The sequence below is a fragment of the Mycteria americana genome, chromosome 1 (genome assembly GCF_035582795.1).
Source record: "Mycteria americana isolate JAX WOST 10 ecotype Jacksonville Zoo and Gardens chromosome 1, USCA_MyAme_1.0, whole genome shotgun sequence".
NCBI lineage: Eukaryota > Metazoa > Chordata > Aves > Ciconiiformes > Ciconiidae > Mycteria > Mycteria americana.
Window position 1 is genome coordinate 192,902,311 of NC_134365.1, and position 16,958 is coordinate 192,919,268.

Below are 16,958 nucleotides of genomic sequence, written 5' to 3' on the forward strand. Positions count from 1 at the left end.
GCGGCAGGGGCCTCCCTAACTACAGTGCTGCCCTTAGGTGGGTTTTTCTTACCAATTTGGAGATAGATGAAGATCTTCCAGCTCTCTGGCTGACTCCCTCTGCCACAGCAGGCAAGAAGTGAGGAGGGAAACCTCTGATGAGAACGCTACAGGCACGAGGGGTAGAGGCTTTGCTGTTCCCAGTTGTCAGAGATCCAAACTGTAATGTATGTGAGCTGCTGTTTAGCTAACCTATTTTTCTACAAAAATCCTGTTAATTATTTGCTCTTCAGGGCTAGGAACTATTACAGCACTGCCCTGTCCAGGTCTAATATCTCACATGAACTTACAGTCAACTCTCAGGCAAGAGCCACAGGCAGGGAGGTGCCAGTTTCTATCAGTGGACAAAACATACTTCCAAGTGACCATGAAAATATGTGGAGCTTGGCTGGATAGAGCCATACTGATTCACTGCAGAGGCTTATAGAAACTAAGTGGAGAAATAAAAAATAAAGATGAAAACATATTTGCTGTTATTTTTTTCTGCTGGAATACCTGATAATAATTCCCTACTACATCAAATAACACTGGCAGCCTACAACAAGTAGTGGGGAAGAATTCAGGTGGAAATGTCAGAACTAAAGCGACAGTCAGGGATGAAAGTATCAACACAGGAAACTCTGCTACTAATTTTATGCAATCTCTTCCATACAAACAGATGCTTTGAAAAACACCTAAGGGAAATGGCAATACAGAGTAAACCTCTTTCTGTTTATAAGTATTTTTATCTGAAATATTTAACACCTGGATTGAAATATGCAGTTAAAATCCTGCTTTCAAATGCAGACAGATTTTCTCAGGTTGCTTTCTGTGGCATGCATACTGGCTCATCACGACTCAAACTCACTGTAAAAACAGTGTTTGTTTGTTGCATGAGCACACAGAGGAAACTGGAGACATTTGACTCCTAAAGAAAGAGTTCCTGGAAGCCTGCAGTTGTGAGAAAAGGAAAATATAAAAAAGCTTTCTGACAGCAAAATGGAGGGTTTTTTCAGCTCTCAGCAATCCTGTCATTTCCAGAGTTCACCTCAGTCTGTTCTCCAGACAAAAAATGTTTCTTCTAGGGACATGTTTAGTCAAAACCGATGCATTCTGCAGCTCAGTATAAAAGAAGGTAACCATCCTGAGAGTTGCTGAGCAACCTTCTGAGATTTATTAACTGCCCCCAGTTCCTGGGAAGCAGAGATGTTAATCTATGGAAATTCAGGCTCAGTTCATTTATCATTCCCTCCTGGTACCTCTGCTTTTTGAAAGAAAAGATAGTGCAGCAGAGAACTACTTTTAAGCAGCCCTAGTTCACCCCCCCAGAAGAGAATCTTTCATTGAATCTACCCCATGGGAAAATCACCGACCTTTCAAGCTTTCTTCATCCCCAGAATAGAAATAAGTCAGAGGAGGTGACGAGGCACAGTGTCTGCATCTCTCATGTCTGGACTAGCCAAACAGTCTCCTCCAATAATTGTAACTCCCTTCTGTCCTGCTCCGCAGCCAGTTTCTGGCTCCTTTCTCTTTCTTCATCAGTGCCAAGGAGCCAGACGTGAGCACAGAATGCAAATCCTGCCTCGTCCTGGCTTCATGTGAAACAATTTGGATTTTCATCTCTCTCTTGCTTCCTGAACCAGGCAAAGAGAAGCACACACAAACACATGTGCACAAATGCACCTTGAACAAATTAGTGCAGCGTGTTTCTTTTTCAGTATGTGACCCCTTTAAAGTTTGATAATGGAGGTGCCTAACTCAGTAAAAATTTCACACTGTGAAGTTTTGCAGTTTCCTGAGCAGTTTCATAGTTGATTTAAACAGAAGTTAAGATACGACTGTGAAAGACGTGGTCCTTCATCATCCCCTTCATGTTGTGATTAGGTGCAGATGGCCACACAGACATTATTATCTGCATAAGGGAGAAAGAAAACCAAGAAGGATTTGGGTCTGCTATCACAGACACTCAAAAATAGTCCCCAGCCCCTCAAGAATCCCAAACTTCCAGCTGAAAAAGCTGGGAATAAGGTGAGTCTACATGTTATTTTGCAAGCTCAGTGATGTTATCAGTAGGGCTACATCATTCCCCAGCTCATTTCTGCCTGTGCTCTGGGTTACTTGAATATATTTCCTTCACCCACCCTAAAAAATGGCAGACTTTTTGATTTTTCCTGCTGATGACTGTTTAGGAGAACTGACAGAAGAGTCCATGGGAGATTAAAACACTGCCACAATCTACAGGATTAAACTCCAGCAGTGGAACTGATTTGTCTTCCTACATGGTCTTTGCCCAACTGGGACAATTTGTGTGAAAATAATCTTCTGTTAATCAAAAGCTATGGGTTCAACCTGCTTAAATTGCCTGGTGATACCAATAAATGTGGTTTATAGGAGCTCTTGCAAAAATTTTGTGTACATCCAAGCTGCTTAATTCTTCATTGCTCCTGCCAAAAAAAAGGAAGCTCTTGGTCACAGATACATGGTGCAAGCACCCATGCCCTGGAATATCTAGCTCAAAAGTAAACATGGCAGTTAAAAAATTTTTTACTAGAATTGCTTATATTTAGCAACTTTAGCAATATTACAACACATCAGTAAAAACCTGATATATGGGCAAACCATCGGTGTTTTGCCCTAGATATATTAGTGCCACAATTTATTTCCAATACTTGTTTTTTGCTTCGCAAATATTTAGCACACAACTTGTGCAACTTTATTTCTGCCTCCTGTTACTATGTGATGAAGAACAAATGTACTGTAACATTTAACAGCCTATCACAAGACATGTGCAAAAAGGAAAAACTTACTGTGTATAAGAATGATCTAAGATTCCTTCTGCTAAAACAGCCCCAGGCATTTTGGTAGCTAAGACAGCAGCCCTGAATGACAGACTCAGCGCTACACAATGCATGTTTCTGAAAGAAAGTAACCAACTGTACAAGAAAGTATAAAAGACCACATGACTGTCATATGAATATCCTTACACAATATTAATCCAGTTTCTTTGTGTTATTCCTTGCCAGTGGTTTTATCTTACCAAGTTACTCGTATGTGGAGTTCTCAGCAAGAATCAAAGTTACAAAAATATACTTTAAAACTGTCTCAAATGCCTTGCAGGCTTGCAGAGAACACACTGTCAGTGAATTCTACTATTTGTTCTGAATACCACTCACTTCAGAAGGCCTATTTTAATGGATTTTCCTTCAGAGTAAGGACCTTAATTAGGAAAACAATTAAAACAGGACAAAAATGCTTACAGAGGCAGCAAAAGATTAAAAACTTGGTACATCTCTGGGACGGTGAAAACAAAGCCGACTTCATGACAAGACTAGTTTAATTTCGTTGGCATGTCAGCCACAGAATTTCTACAGACAAGGTTTTTAATAGTGTTCTCACTGCTGGAGTGGGAACACCACAGAAAGCTCAGCGCTGCTCTTGCTGAAGTTATTGCCAATACCCTAAATGCATGCATACAATATCGTCTGCTACATATGCATTAAGGTGGGGAAGTTGTTAAGTGGTGACAACTCAATCAGTCTGTGTTGGACGTTCAGACATTAAAGGTATCCCTTGCAGTCTGTAAAGCTGTCAGCAACACAGTTTTCATATTGCTCATGTCAGAAGCTGAATACACTGCGATTAAAGAAAAGTTAACAGAAGAACTTTGAAAGTACTAATACGTCTGTTTTTTAATTAGCACTAGAGGGACTAAGAAAAAATAAAACAACTGAGATGATCAAGGTACTGGAGCATCTCTCCTACGAGGAAAGGCTGAGACAGCTGGGACTGTTCAGCCTAGAGAAGGCTCAGGGAGGATCTCATTAATGTATATAAATACCTGAAGGGAGGGTGCAAAGAGGACAGACCCAGGCTCTATCGGTGGTGCCCAGTGACAGGCCCAGAGAAAATGGGCACAAATGGAAACACAGAAGGTTCCCTCTGAACATCAGGAAACACTTTTCACCGTGAGGGTGACCGAGCACTGGCACAGGTTGCCCAGGGAGGTTGTGGAGTCTCCATCCTTGGAGGTATTCAAAACTCATCTGGACACGGTGCTGGGCAACTGGGTCTAGATGACCCAGCTTGGGCAGGGGGGTTGGACAAGATGACCTCCAGAGGTCCCTGCCAACCTCAACCATTCTGTGATTCTGTGAACTGTAAATTATTAGAACGGAGAAAACTATTTGATACTCCCACCATCATGCAGATTTCTCCCTACAACAAGCAAGTGAACATTGATTTCAAAATAAAAATAGCCTTCCATGAAAAGGAAGACAGTCTGAGGTGACTACAAAACACATAGGAAGAACTGCAGAAGAAAAAGGGGCCATCAAACGAAACATCTTCTGACTGCAAAGTCAGGTCTGATGAATTTATGCCAGGACTGGCAGAGGTTTCAAAATTATCATTTGAACTTGTGTGACAGTTTATGTCTGTAGCAACTCATGTAGTTTTTGGGGGAAAAAAAAAAAAAAAAAAAGACACATCTAAACCAGGCAGAGAGTACAAGCAGATGCACTGCAGCTTTCCTTCGCATCCTTTTCTATCTAGTCTGGTTGTCTTGTGAAGAACTCTTCTTTTCCCCTGTTTAGCATTGGTAAGGATCTGGAAAAGTTATCCAGATCCAGAATATCTATTTGTTTATGCAGATGCTTTATTACAATGTGCCTGAGCTACAACTGATAGGTCATATGCAGCCTGCAAGGACATCATGTTTCTTGGCTTACTCCACTCAAGAAATGAGTGCATATGGTAAGGAAGGGGCCATGAAGCTTAAAAAAAAAAGGAATATAAATCAGAGAGGGCTGCTCCTACCAAAACAATTCCTCTGGTCTATCTGTTGTTTGCCATGGGAGTAAAAGCAAGACAAGAACAGTATCTATGATTTGTTCTCCCAAAAACAACTCCCCCAGTTTGCTGTCACCAGGAAGATTATAGAATCACAGAATCATAGAACTGTTTAGGTTGGAACAGACCTTTAAGATCATCAAGTCCAACCATTAACCTAGCACTGCCAAGTCCACCACTAAACCATGTCCCTAAGCCTCTCATCCAAACGTCTTTTAAATACCTCCAGGGATGGTGACTCAACCACTTCCCTGGGCAGCCTGTTCCCATGCTTGACAACCCTTTTCAGTGAAGAAATTGTTCCTAATACCCAGTCTAAAACTCCCCTGGCGCAACTTGAGGCCATTTCCTCTTGTCCTATCACTTGTTACCTGGGAGAAGAGACCGACCCCCACCTCTCTACAACCTCCTTTCAGGTAGTTGTAGAGAGCGGTAAGGTCTCCCCTCAGCCTCCTTTTCTCCAGGCTAAACCACCCCAGTTCCCTCAGCCACTCCTCATCAGACTTGTGCTCTAGACCCTTCACCAGCTTCGTTGCCCTTCTCTGGACACGCTTCAGCACCTCAATGTCTCTCTTGTAGTGAGGGGCCCAAAACTGAACACAGGATTCGAGGTGCGGCCTCACCGGTGCCGAGTTCAGGGGCACAATCACTTCCCTAGTCCTGCTGGCCATGCTATTTCTGATACAGGCCAGGATGCTGTTGGCCTTCTTGGCTACCTGGGCATACTGCTGGCTCATATTCAGCCGGCTGTCGACCAACACCCCCAGGTCCTTTTCCACCGGGCAGCTTTCCAGCCACTCTTCCCCAAGCCTGTAGCATTGCATGGGGTTGTTGTGGCCCAAGTGCAGGACCCAGCACTTAGCCTTGTTAAACTGCATACAGTTGGCCTTGGCCCATCAATCCAGCCTGTCCAGATCCTTCTGCAGAGCCTGCCTACCCTCAAGCAGATCAACACTCCCGCACAACTTGGTGTGGTCTGCAAACATACTGAGGGTGCACTCGATTCCCTCATCCAGATCATTGATAAAGATATGAAACAGAACTGGCCCCAGTGCTGAGCCCTGGGGAACACCACTTGTGACCGGCCGCCAACTGGATTTAACTCAATTCACCACCACTCTTTGGGCCCCACCATCCAGCCAGTTTTTTACCCAGCGAAGCATACGTCTGTCCAAGCCATGAGCAGACGGTTTCTCCAGGAGAATGCTGTGGGAAATGGTGTCAAAGTCCTTACTAAAGTCTAGGTAGACAACATCCACAGCCTTTCCCTCATCCACTAAGAGGGTCACCTTGTCATAGAAGGAGATCAGGTTGGTCAAGCAGGACCTGCCTTTCATAAACCCATGTTGACTGGGCCTGATCACCTGGTTGTCCTGTACATACCATGTGATGGCACTCCAGATGATTTGCTCCATAACCTTCCCTGGCACTGAGGTCAGACTGACAGTCCTGTAGTTCCCCGGATCCTCCTTCTGGCCCTTCTTGTAGATGGGTGTCACCCATTTGCTAACCTCCAATCAACCAGGACCTCCCCAGTTAGCCAGGACTGCTGATAAAGGATTGAAAGTAGCTCAGTGAGCACTTCTGCCAGGTCTCTCAGAACCCTTGAGTGGATCCCATCCAGCCCCATAGACTTGTGTGTGTCTAAGTGGGGTAGCAGGTCACTAACCATTTCCCCTTGGATTACGGGGGCTTCAGTCTGCTCCCCATCCCTACTTTCCAGCTCAGGGGGCTGGGTACCCAGAGAACAATTAGTCTTACTGTTAAAGACTGAGGCAAAGAAGGCATTAAGTACTTCAGCCTTTTCCTCATCCTTTGTCACTATGTTTCCCCCCGCATCCAATAAAGGATGGAGATTGTCCTTAGCCCTCCTTTTGTTGCTAATGTAGTTATAGAAATATTTTTTATTGTCTTTTACAGCAGTAGCCAGATTAAGTTCTATCTGGGCTCTGGCCCTTCTAATTTTCTCCCTGCATAACCTCACGACATCCTTGTAGTCCTCCTGAGTTGCCTGCCCCTTCTTCCAAAGGTTGTAAACTCTCCTTTTTTTCCTGAGTTCCAGCCAAAGCTCTCTGTTCAGCCAGGCCAGTCTTCTTCCCTGCCAGCTCGTCTTTCAGCATGTGGGGACAGCCTGCTCCTGTGCCTTTAAGAATTCCTTCTTGAAGAATGTCCAGCCTTCCTGGACTCCTTTGCCCTTCAGGACTGCCTCCCAAGGGATTCTGTCAACCAGTCTCCTAAACAGGCCAAAGTCTGCCCTCTGGAAGTCCAACGTAGCAGTTCTGCTGACCCCCTTCCTTACTTCTCCAAGAATCAAAAACTATCATTTTGTGATCACTCAACCCTATTGCCACCATCATTAAGCTCTAGACAGTGAAAACACTCCCTAATATACAGGGCTACCTCACGGCCTCTCCTTCCTTGCCTATCCCTTCTGAAGAGTTTATAGCCGTCCATTGCAGCACTCCAGTTGTGCGAGTCATCGCACCATGTTTCTGTGATGGCAACTATATCATAGTTTTCCTGCTGCACAATGGCTTCCAAGTCCTCCCGTTTGTTGCCTGTGCTGTGTGCGTTGGTGTAGATGCAATTCAGTTGGGCTATTGATCCTGCTACCTTTTGGGGGGAGAAGCCCTAATTCCTACACGACCATTCTCAGGCGCTTCCGTGGTTTCTAACACATTCATAACCCTTGCATCTTTGCTGCCTCATGGATCTCCATCTCCCACCTCTACTGAAACAGCAGATCAAAGGACTTATTTATGTGACTGTATATGCTGTGTAACACCAACGCTGGACAGTCAATCTGCATTCATGCAAAAATTTCAACACTTCAGGGAAGTGCCAGACTTACATCTTACACTGGCTATGCTGTGCACGCAGAGCATGTCTGGCTGTACAGCTAGTTGAATCAAGTCTGAGGCTCACCCTGCCGGAAAGTTCATGCACTGCAAATACAGTACGCTGCCACAAGGCAGCTGTTTCCACTGTGACTGTGCAAATCAGTCTTTTTTTCCAGCTGCCAAATGCACAGACAAATATATTCGTTAATAGGAGATTTGAGGAACTTCCAAGAAATTGATTAGGTGTTTTCAGGAAAAGCAAGATATTTTGCTAGGCTCAAGCTAAAACATACTTCTGACACTTAGGACTAAAACCCTGAAGCAAGTGTAGGACTTGTGCTGGAAGCTTCATGGGTTAAATCCTGATTTCAGTACAGCTAACCTTGCAATGAGCCTTGACTGGAAAGAACAAGTTGTACTGTCCTAGCCACATGAAGCCAAAGGCTTTTCCAAGTACTTTTGCTATATGATTTACTGAACAGAGAGTTGAATCTAAACCCAAAACACTGCATCTGCCATTTATGGCCCAGGCAACTCAAAAGCCAGGTATGTAGGTGACTCAGTAATTATTCTTCTTGCTTCATGGAACTCTTCAGCATTATTTAAGTCTCATCTTAATTAAGCCATGGCTAACGTGTGATCCTTCAGCTTCATAAAGACACTCAATCTAAGATTCATACCTTCCAAGGGAGTGGCCATAACCTCCTTTTCAAGTCAGTGGGGAGACACACAAATTTCATCATCTAAAATAGACTGGACTTCTTGTTCCCTGGAAGAACTGTGCCTCTTCTCTGAACCCAGGCAATTATCTTCGAACATTGACATTACAAGAGAGGTGTTTTGAGTTGAGAGATGTCAATCCAGCAAAGGTCTCTTCTGCAAACATCCCACATGCTTCTCAGGCAACTGCTCTGTCAGGGAAAAAGAATAAGATTAAGGGAGAGAAACCAATGCCTGTGGAACTCTACTTATGAGAGCTGTTTGTTCAGAAATGAAATGTTAGGTCATGCTGGCTGGACTTCCCAACAGAACTCTTCCAATTTATCTGCTTACATAAAGGCAGAGATGCCCTAATAAAACCTATAGTCAGTGGTATTTAGGACAGTGAAGATATTTAAATAAAAACACCAGTAAAATAACCAATAAAGCTCTAACTTTGAGGACCTGACACATTTCCAATTCCATTCCCACATAGTGAGTTCTCGTAAGAGGAAAACTCAATCCAGGCAGGTCAGAATCAAATAACCATTCCTTAAGCTGAACTCTTCTCACTCCCACTGCAGTAGAGACTTCACCTCTCTACTTCGGGCTATAACAATGGCCAAATAAACAAACAATTCAGCATTTTCCAACCAGCACTCTTCTGACAAAGAAGACACAGGATGGGCTTCATAAACATCCCTAACAGCTTCAAGACCTCAAAATGCACAGGCGACTATGACATGAAAGAGATCACATGGACCTCAAAGAGGCTGAAAGATCACAGGTTCTGGAAAGGTCCTATTCAAAGAAACAGGGCTTGAAATGCCCTCAAATTTTGGACAACCTCAGCTCTGCAAGAGACTGGACACTATCTGGATCAAATTTGCCACATAAAGTATTTTACTATTTTTAAATGGAGAATGTGGTGGGGGAAAAAGCACCTAGTGATGTGACAGGAGATCAGAAATGTTTTGGCCTGTTCTGCCTAAGCCCCTCCTCACCTACAGTCTGGCAGTTTCACTCAACACTTCCCAGCACCTGGGAGAGCAGGATGAGTTTCTTACATTGTTCCAGGGGAAGCCATTTTAGAAATACAGTCTTGCTGTTTACTGACATATCATTAGTAGCATTTTAAAAAACGGCACTGTTCAGCCTTGTATCTACACTAGTCCTCTGGTCTGTGCATATACTCCCCAATCAAGACAAAAGAGGAGACAAAGTATATTAGCCAGAGACAGCCTGGACATCCTCCAGTGGAAATTGTCCCCCGTGAGCATGTTCACAGGGATCCTTTTAGAGATGGCACCAGGCACAGGGTATTTTGGACATCCTGTCCTCGGCCTCACAGAGTTAGCTTGCACACATTCGCAGAGAGCAGACAGGTACCTCTCTATAAAGAGGGATTCACTTACAAGCAGGAGATTAAGGCAGGGCTGGAAGACAGGACATCGAATGCCATCTTCTTCTGGCCAAAGAGAGGGGCCAGTATTTACAGAGACAAAATATGGTGGATGCAGGAGAAGAAACCCCCTGTCCCACGGAGGTCTCTGCCTTCCTCACACACCACACCGTATACCCTCCGCGGCAGGGGCCGCGGTGCCCCGGGCCTGGGCTCTGCCCGGAGGGACGGGCGGGAGGCGCTGTCCCCTGAGGAGACCCGCCGCCGCGGAGGAGCAGGAGCAGGAGCAGGAGGAGGAGGAGGAGGACGAGGACGAGGAGGAGGACGAGGAGGGGGAGGCGGCAATGGCTACACCGACAGTAGCGCCGCTCCCGCCCCTCAGGGGGCGCTGCCAGCCCGCCCCCCCCGCCCCGGGCACGGCCACGCCCCACTCGCCGCTCCCTCCCACTTGACAGGGCCGCCCTGCTACTAGCCCCGCCCTTTTCCCCTCCCCTCCGGCTATCTCCCGCGGGAACCAATGAGGAGGCGCCAATGCGGGGTGGTCCCGCCCCCGCCCAGCCAGGAGCCACCCCTTCCTGCGGAAAGACGTCGCGGCGTTGTCCAAGATGGTGGCGGGAGGGTTGTGCCTGTGTGGGCTGATCAGGTACCGGGGGCGCGAGGGCTGTGTGTGGGGGCGGCGCCGCGTCCTGGCAGCGGAGAGGGAGGGGAGAAGGAGACCCCGCGCCTCCGTGGCCCCCTGCCAAGCCGCGGCCGCGCTCTGCCATCCCCCCCGAGCCTCCCCGGGCGTCACGCACCCGCCCCGCCCCTCCGTCCCCCCCCCGAGCAAGAGGGGCCGCCGGGCCGGCCGAGGTGGGATGGGTCCCTGCCCGGCTTTTCGCTCTGCCGCTCGCCTCGGATGGGTTAATGTGCTTTTCCGCTTCTTCATCCCGAAAATGAATGTGTTTTCTTACGCGCCGTGTCGGTCGTGACGCGTGGCTCGCCGTGGGCAACCCCTTTAATGGCGAGTAAATGGTGTTTCTCATAACGCGTAGCACAGCATCAGAAGCTCTCTAGGCCAAGAAGAGACTCTTGTGAGAAACCTCCCGTTCCTGGGTTAGGAGAGCTGTGCAGGGAGGCGGTGGTGAGCAAAGGGAATGCCCCTGTCAGAGTGCTTCAGAGGCCTGAGGAAACAGGTCTCTAAACAGAGAAACTGCTCGGAGCTTTTCTGGGCAATTGACATAGCTCTTCAAATCTCAGGGGAATGGAAAATGCAGGTTCTGGGTCATGCACTGCAGGCTGGCCCAGGTAGCTCTGCACTAAAGGAGTTCACACTAAGGCAGCCCACACAGGAGCTCCAACTGAAGAAAACTTACAAATCTATTTAGAAATCACTGCGCTAGTTGTGTTTTGCCAGATTGCTACGGGCGTGCAACCTTTATAGTGTATGTAGCATGTGGAGATAGATATAGACATGTGGCATGAATAAACATAAATGATTGAGAGGTAACAGTAGGAAAAATATATTTGGCTAAACAATGTAGAATAGTGATTTTTTTTTTCTGTAATTGTTGAAATGATACACAGATATTGATGATTTCTGAGATGAGAACTCCTCAACAAGAAATTGTTGAAGTTCCTGTAGCTCTACCTGTAAGCCCTTCTCTCTCAATGTCATACATAGTATTTCTTTAAAGCAATTTTGTATTTTAAAATTTCCGGCTTGTTTCAGATTGCTGTGCTCGTTGTTAATCCCTGCATTATTTCTAAGTGGAATTTTGTGTGTCTGCTTGGTGGTACTACTGTGGGGAATACGGCTCTGGATACAACAAAGGAAAAAGCAGTTGACTTCAGCAGGAGAAGATGGGAAGCGGCCATTGCTGGTTGCATTTTTTCACCCATATTGCAATGCAGGTGGTGGAGGGGAGAGAGTCTTGTGGTGTGCCATAAGAACACTCCAGAAAAAGTAAGCATATATGTTTATCAAATCAGCTACTGATGGTATTATTTCTGCACATTTTGGCATGTTACATACTTAAATAGGTATCATTAATCTTCTGGTCCTACATTTTTTTTACGTCTGAGTTTCACCTGGTTGCACCATTCTGCTTCATCCCTGTACCCAAATTTTGATCTGTCCTGCTGTGGCATCACTCATGTCTTCTTTCTCTCCTTGGGAGAGCCCCTCCTCCCTCATCAGTTTTCCAGTACTGGTATGGAACTTTCTATAGGCCTAACCCATCAGCAGATAACTGACAATCTTGATAACTTGCCTCTTGGTGGAGGAGGCAAAACAAGTTAATATCTAAAGCGGATTTAACATTGGCACATCCGCTGGCTTGCACAGTCTTCTGCGTTTTACTCATGCTATGCACTAGACAGACATCTCCTAATGTAGCACAAGGCATTCTTAAGTCTGTAGAATAATACTGAGCTCCTTTTATGTTTTACTCAAAAAAAGTATTCCCCAAGTCCTCAGCCGTATGTTTTTCTGCAGATCAGAAAAACCTGTGGAAGTATAGTTTTGTTAAAATCATTTCAGAGCTAGGCCAGACATTTGTTCTCACATACTTTGAGTAATTTTGAATGGATAATATTTTAGTTTCATGTTACAAAATTTGAAGAGAAGAATATATGAAATTCTTTTTCTTTACTCTTGCAGGTACAGAAATGTAACGTGTGTTGTTTACACTGGCGACAGAGATGCCACTGCAGAAGAAATAGTGGAAGGTGCTTTCAGAAGATTCAATATTAAATTAACTCATCCCGTGAAGTTTGTATTTCTAGAAAAACGCCACCTTGTGAAAGCTTCTCTTTACCCTCACTTCACTTTGCTGGGACAAAGTTTAGGATCAGTGTTTCTTGGCTGGGAAGCTCTTCTCAAGTGTGTTCCTGATATTTATATTGACTCAATGGGTTATGCCTTCACGCTTCCACTCTTTAAATATTTAGGAGGTTGTCGCGTTGGATGCTATGTCCATTATCCCACTATCAGCACCGATATGCTTTCTGTCGTTAGGAATCAGGACACCAGGTTTAACAATGCAGCCTTCATTACAAACAATCCTCTTCTCAGCAAATTTAAACTTGTCTATTACTACTTCTTTGCTTTCATGTACGGATTGGTTGGTTCCTGCAGTGATGTGATTATGGTTAATTCTTCTTGGACGCTAAATCACATCCTTTCCCTCTGGAGAGCTGGGGCTTGCACTAGCGTTGTGTATCCACCGTGCGATGTTCAGACCTTCCTAGATGTTCCACTGGAAGAGGAAAAGAGCACCACTGAATATTCCATTGTTTCTGTCAGCCAGTTCAGGCCTGAAAAAGATCATCCTTTGCAAATCAGAGCTTTTGCTAAATTGCTGAAAGAGAAGAGACTGGGGCAGCAGCCATCATTGAAGCTTATCTTAATCGGAGGCTGTCGTAACCAGCAAGATGAAGAGCGTGTAAATAACCTTAAACATCTTTGTGAAGAGCTGGGAGTTAGTAACAATGTGACATTCAGAATAAACATTCCCTTTGAGGAGCTAAAGAGACACCTGGCCGAGGCCACCATTGGTCTGCATACGATGTGGAACGAGCACTTTGGGATCGGTCAGTATCTTTCCTCAGTGTTCAGCCATTTGTCCCAGCTGGGGACACAGTGGAGGAGGGCTTCAGTTCATGATGAAGGCTCCTCAGTGTAGGTGTCTAAGCATAGAGGGCTGCATGCCAAGCAGGTGTCCAACTCCCATTCTCGTCAGAGGTGATCTAGCTGAGGTAGAGCCTACAGGACCAATTCGGATGACTAATACTAGGTGCTACTGTAGTGCAAGCTGAAGCATTGTAGACATTGTAGACTATCAATTATGGGCATCCTCTAGTCACCTAAACAGGCAGCTAGTCCCATCTGTGCTGCCCCAGATGTTCTCCCTGACCTCCAGCTGTCGCTCTGCAAGGTCATGGGTCACCCTAAGGTTCTATGTTAGGTTTGCCAGCCTTACACAGATGCCTTCTGTACCCAACAGAGCCTCAAAAGGCACCAGGTACTTCTGTTGAAGCACCTTAGATTGTGCCCTGTTGGCTCCACTGACTACAGGGGGAGCTTAGACACAGTTCACATGTGTAGAGATTTTGAGCGTGTTTAACCTGCCTCAACTGCCGTTTGAGATGTCTGGTATGCGTCATGGGGCTCTAGCTGCTGTTTCAGAGGTGTGAGTCTCCCACAGATCCTGTGTCTTATTTGTAAGCCCCATGTGGATGCCACCAGGTACCCTTGGTCATCTCATTGTACTAGGCACCTGTGCTAAGGCAATTAAATCAAGTCCTTAAATCCATCGCCATAGCGTGGAGCAGAATGCCAAAGAGGAGCTCGGATCTGGTTTGCAATGTGCTATCATACAGAATTAAGGTATTGGGCTCCGTTTATTGGGATTAATTGAGTCTTGACTTTGACAGGGAATCTAAGATTGCCCATCTTCCATAAATCTACAACAGAGTAAGTCAGCAGCCAAGCAGATGGGTGCTGTACTTGGCTATAGTGTGGCTAAACTGCAGTTAATGTCATCAGACTTTATTAGAATACAAGTTAAGTAAGTGTCAGGAGTAGTAGCTTGTAGTCTGTAGGAACTTGGTACAAAAAAATTTACTCTGACCTGTCTCCCAGAAGGAACTGCCACAAAATGGAAATAATGCTTTTCTCCTATTTTTTCCCCCATAAAACAGTTTAATTAAGTAAATAAAAAAATATTTTTAAAAGTGATGCAATCACACTGTGATTTTTAATTTCAGCGTGATTTCACCTTTATCTCCAATGGCTTTTTAGCTGTAAAAAACATGTTCCAAAACTTTGGAGTATTATTATAGTCGGCAATTTTTGAGCTAGGGGCACTTTTAAAAAATCGAATCAGAACTGAGAAAAATCAGCAATTAAAGTGATTTCTGAGGTCTGTTCTGGAACCATGGAGGAGACTTGAAGTTGATGCGTACATTCTATGCTATTCCTATCCCACTGTTTTTGGCTGAGGAAAGCTTACTGTCAGATTCCCATTTAATTAAAATTTCTTTCATCAAAAATACAGATGCAGCGATAACAATTTTTACTAGTTTGTCTCACTGAATTGTCAAAACCTATAAAGATTAGTTAATCTGCAAAATACTGAACCTCTGAATATCATCAGATTGAAATCTGCATAATCAGCTTTCCTCTCAGAGTATCTTTCTAAATGTTAAAAATCTTCAGTGTGAATGAGAAAATGAATAGTTATGTTCAGCTGTAATTTTTAATTATTTTTTTGCAGCTGCCACCATACCATAAAACCACTGTTGCAGCATTCTGTCACAGAGCAGGACAGAACTATGCAGAATTCTGTCATGGAGCTACTTTCCATGTTTATCTTTACGTTTGTTTCAATATCTAGCTTTTTTCCCCACTGTATATACTGGTGATATAATCTATCTCGGGTAAATCTTACAAGAATCTTACAATAAATGTTACAAGAACCACAACTTAACCAATTATATCTGATTTCTGATTTCAATTTTATGTGTTTAAGAGAAACTATCATTTCAGTCCTTAGGACTGAAAAACTTAATTTGTTTTTCTTATGAGACCGTTTACCCTGTATTTTTTCAAACTGATCCAGAACGGCATTCTATAGTAATTTACAATTCTGGGTGAATTTTACTGTTGTTTTAACTTTCCAGTGCCTTATAGAAAGCCAAAGTATGTGATGCACACATTCATATCAGCATGTTTTGTATCTTTTACAGGAGTAGTTGAATGTATGGCAGCTGGCACAGTTATCCTGGCTCACAATTCTGGAGGCCCCAAATTGGATATTGTGGTACCCTATGAAGGATATATTACAGGCTTCCTAGCAGAAAATGAGGACAATTACGCGGAGGTGATGGCTTATATCCTCTCTTTGTCCCCTGAAAAAAGGTTAGAGATCAGAGAAAACGCTCGTCGGTCTGTGCACAGGTTTTCTGACCAGCATTTTGAAGAGACATTCCTGTTATCTGTGGAGCCATTATTTAAATAAATGTATGTTAATAACAATGTATATGCATAAAATTAACCTTTTATATTTGACTATGTGTCATCTGTAAATATATGTAATCTATGAGCCCTTGGTCCCATTCAATAAAGAGATTTTTTTTCTTTCTGTCAGGGTATCTGCTTTATGTAATAGAGATCTTTTTACTGGGAAAGAAATGCTCCTGAAAATTTTCTGTGTTGACTACATGACAGTACAGTGCACTGCAAAACCCTCTGGATTCACATACTTCCATCATACTTCCTTGGTAGCAGAACTACATCTGGAAGTTCTTTTATTTATTGACTACTTTCAGTCACCCACAGTGACACTTTTTAAAGTCAACACTTTAGTTTGATAGCTTTTGTACCCAGAAGTTTTTTTTCTAGAATCTGTAGCACATTTTCAATTTGGTACCCCCCATTGTGTGGCAAAATTCTATTATGTGGGATTTTAATTGTGGTTCTGGAGATTTCATTACCTACAGTGATTCCTTTAGGTTAATCATAGGGTGGTTTTGCTAGCTTGCTTTGTAATAAGTGTAATAATTGCACTTGTCTATGATCCTCATATTAGGTATTTCCTCATGCCCTTTCACAGTATGACAACTTAATGGTATTTTTCCAACCCTATTCTATTGAAAGGTTTTCTGTTCCTAGGGAATAGAAGGGTCTAGATCAGAGAGCATAATTAAGTGCTATACAAACATGAACGTTAAAGCCCTAAACTACTGCTTATTATAAAACTGAGAACACAGTGAACAAGATGTTCAAAAATTGGACATGTGCTTTTGTATCAAAAATGGAAAAACATACAGTCCTTTTTTGAGCCATCAAAGCAGTATTTTATATTTTAGCAAACTAAGAGAAGTGCAGAAAGCTACTGAAATCAGACTTTAGAATGTGGTTTTCCCTCTATTTAGGCTGCACCTGGATTATATGAAATTTTGTATATGAAAAAATACAGTTGGAAGAACCTACTGTTCCATGTTTTGTTAGGAATTCGGGAATACACAATTCTCATGGTGCTAATAAACCCTTTTACTGCTACTATATAAAACTGCTTGGCAGTTGGTGATACTATGTAGGGTCAGTACTGTGTAAGTGAAATTATTATAAAGCTGTATTGGCAGTACATAGAGATTATGAAAAGCTGGAA

At 43.9% G+C, this 16,958-nt stretch overlaps 2 protein-coding genes across 4 annotated transcripts in view; one reads left to right on the forward strand and one right to left on the reverse strand.

The window, feature by feature from the left end:
- The window catches only part of ATP7B (ATPase copper transporting beta), a 48,916-nt gene extending 38,773 nt beyond the window's left edge, over positions 1-10,143 (reverse strand). For 2 of the 3 annotated variants that reach the window (XM_075490047.1, XM_075490029.1), the window contains exons 1-2: positions 9,821-10,143; positions 8,387-8,617 (exon numbers count right to left, since the gene is read on the reverse strand). In XM_075490047.1, the coding sequence (XP_075346162.1) occupies positions 8,387-8,449 (63 nt within the window). In that variant the 5' untranslated portion in view covers positions 8,450-8,617; positions 9,821-10,143. The remainder of the gene's footprint in view (positions 1-8,386; positions 8,618-9,820) is intronic. The other variant, XM_075490038.1, reaches the window with a different exon arrangement.
- A 207-nt stretch (positions 10,144-10,350) lies between these two features.
- ALG11 (ALG11 alpha-1,2-mannosyltransferase) lies at positions 10,351-15,927 on the forward strand. Its single transcript, XM_075490067.1, has 4 exons — positions 10,351-10,450; positions 11,516-11,749; positions 12,446-13,377; positions 15,535-15,927. The coding sequence occupies exons 1-4, from the start codon at positions 10,413-10,415 to the stop codon at positions 15,804-15,806; spliced, it is 1,476 nt and encodes a 491-aa protein (XP_075346182.1). The 5' UTR covers positions 10,351-10,412; the 3' UTR covers positions 15,807-15,927.
- The last annotated feature ends 1,031 nt before the right edge of the window (positions 15,928-16,958 follow it).

What these genes read in the sequence shown, in the direction of transcription:
- ALG11 (XM_075490067.1), top strand. Translation starts at nt 10,413, where the DNA reads ATGGTGGCGGGAGGGTTGTGCCTGTGTGGGCTGATCAG. An exon ending in ATAAGAACACTCCAGAAAAA is followed by an intron (nt 11,750 to 12,445) that starts GTAAGCATATAT and finishes TTACTCTTGCAG; the next exon opens with GTACAGAAATGTAACGTGTG. An exon ending in GAACGAGCACTTTGGGATCG is followed by an intron (nt 13,378 to 15,534) that starts GTCAGTATCTTT and finishes TATCTTTTACAG; the next exon opens with GAGTAGTTGAATGTATGGCA.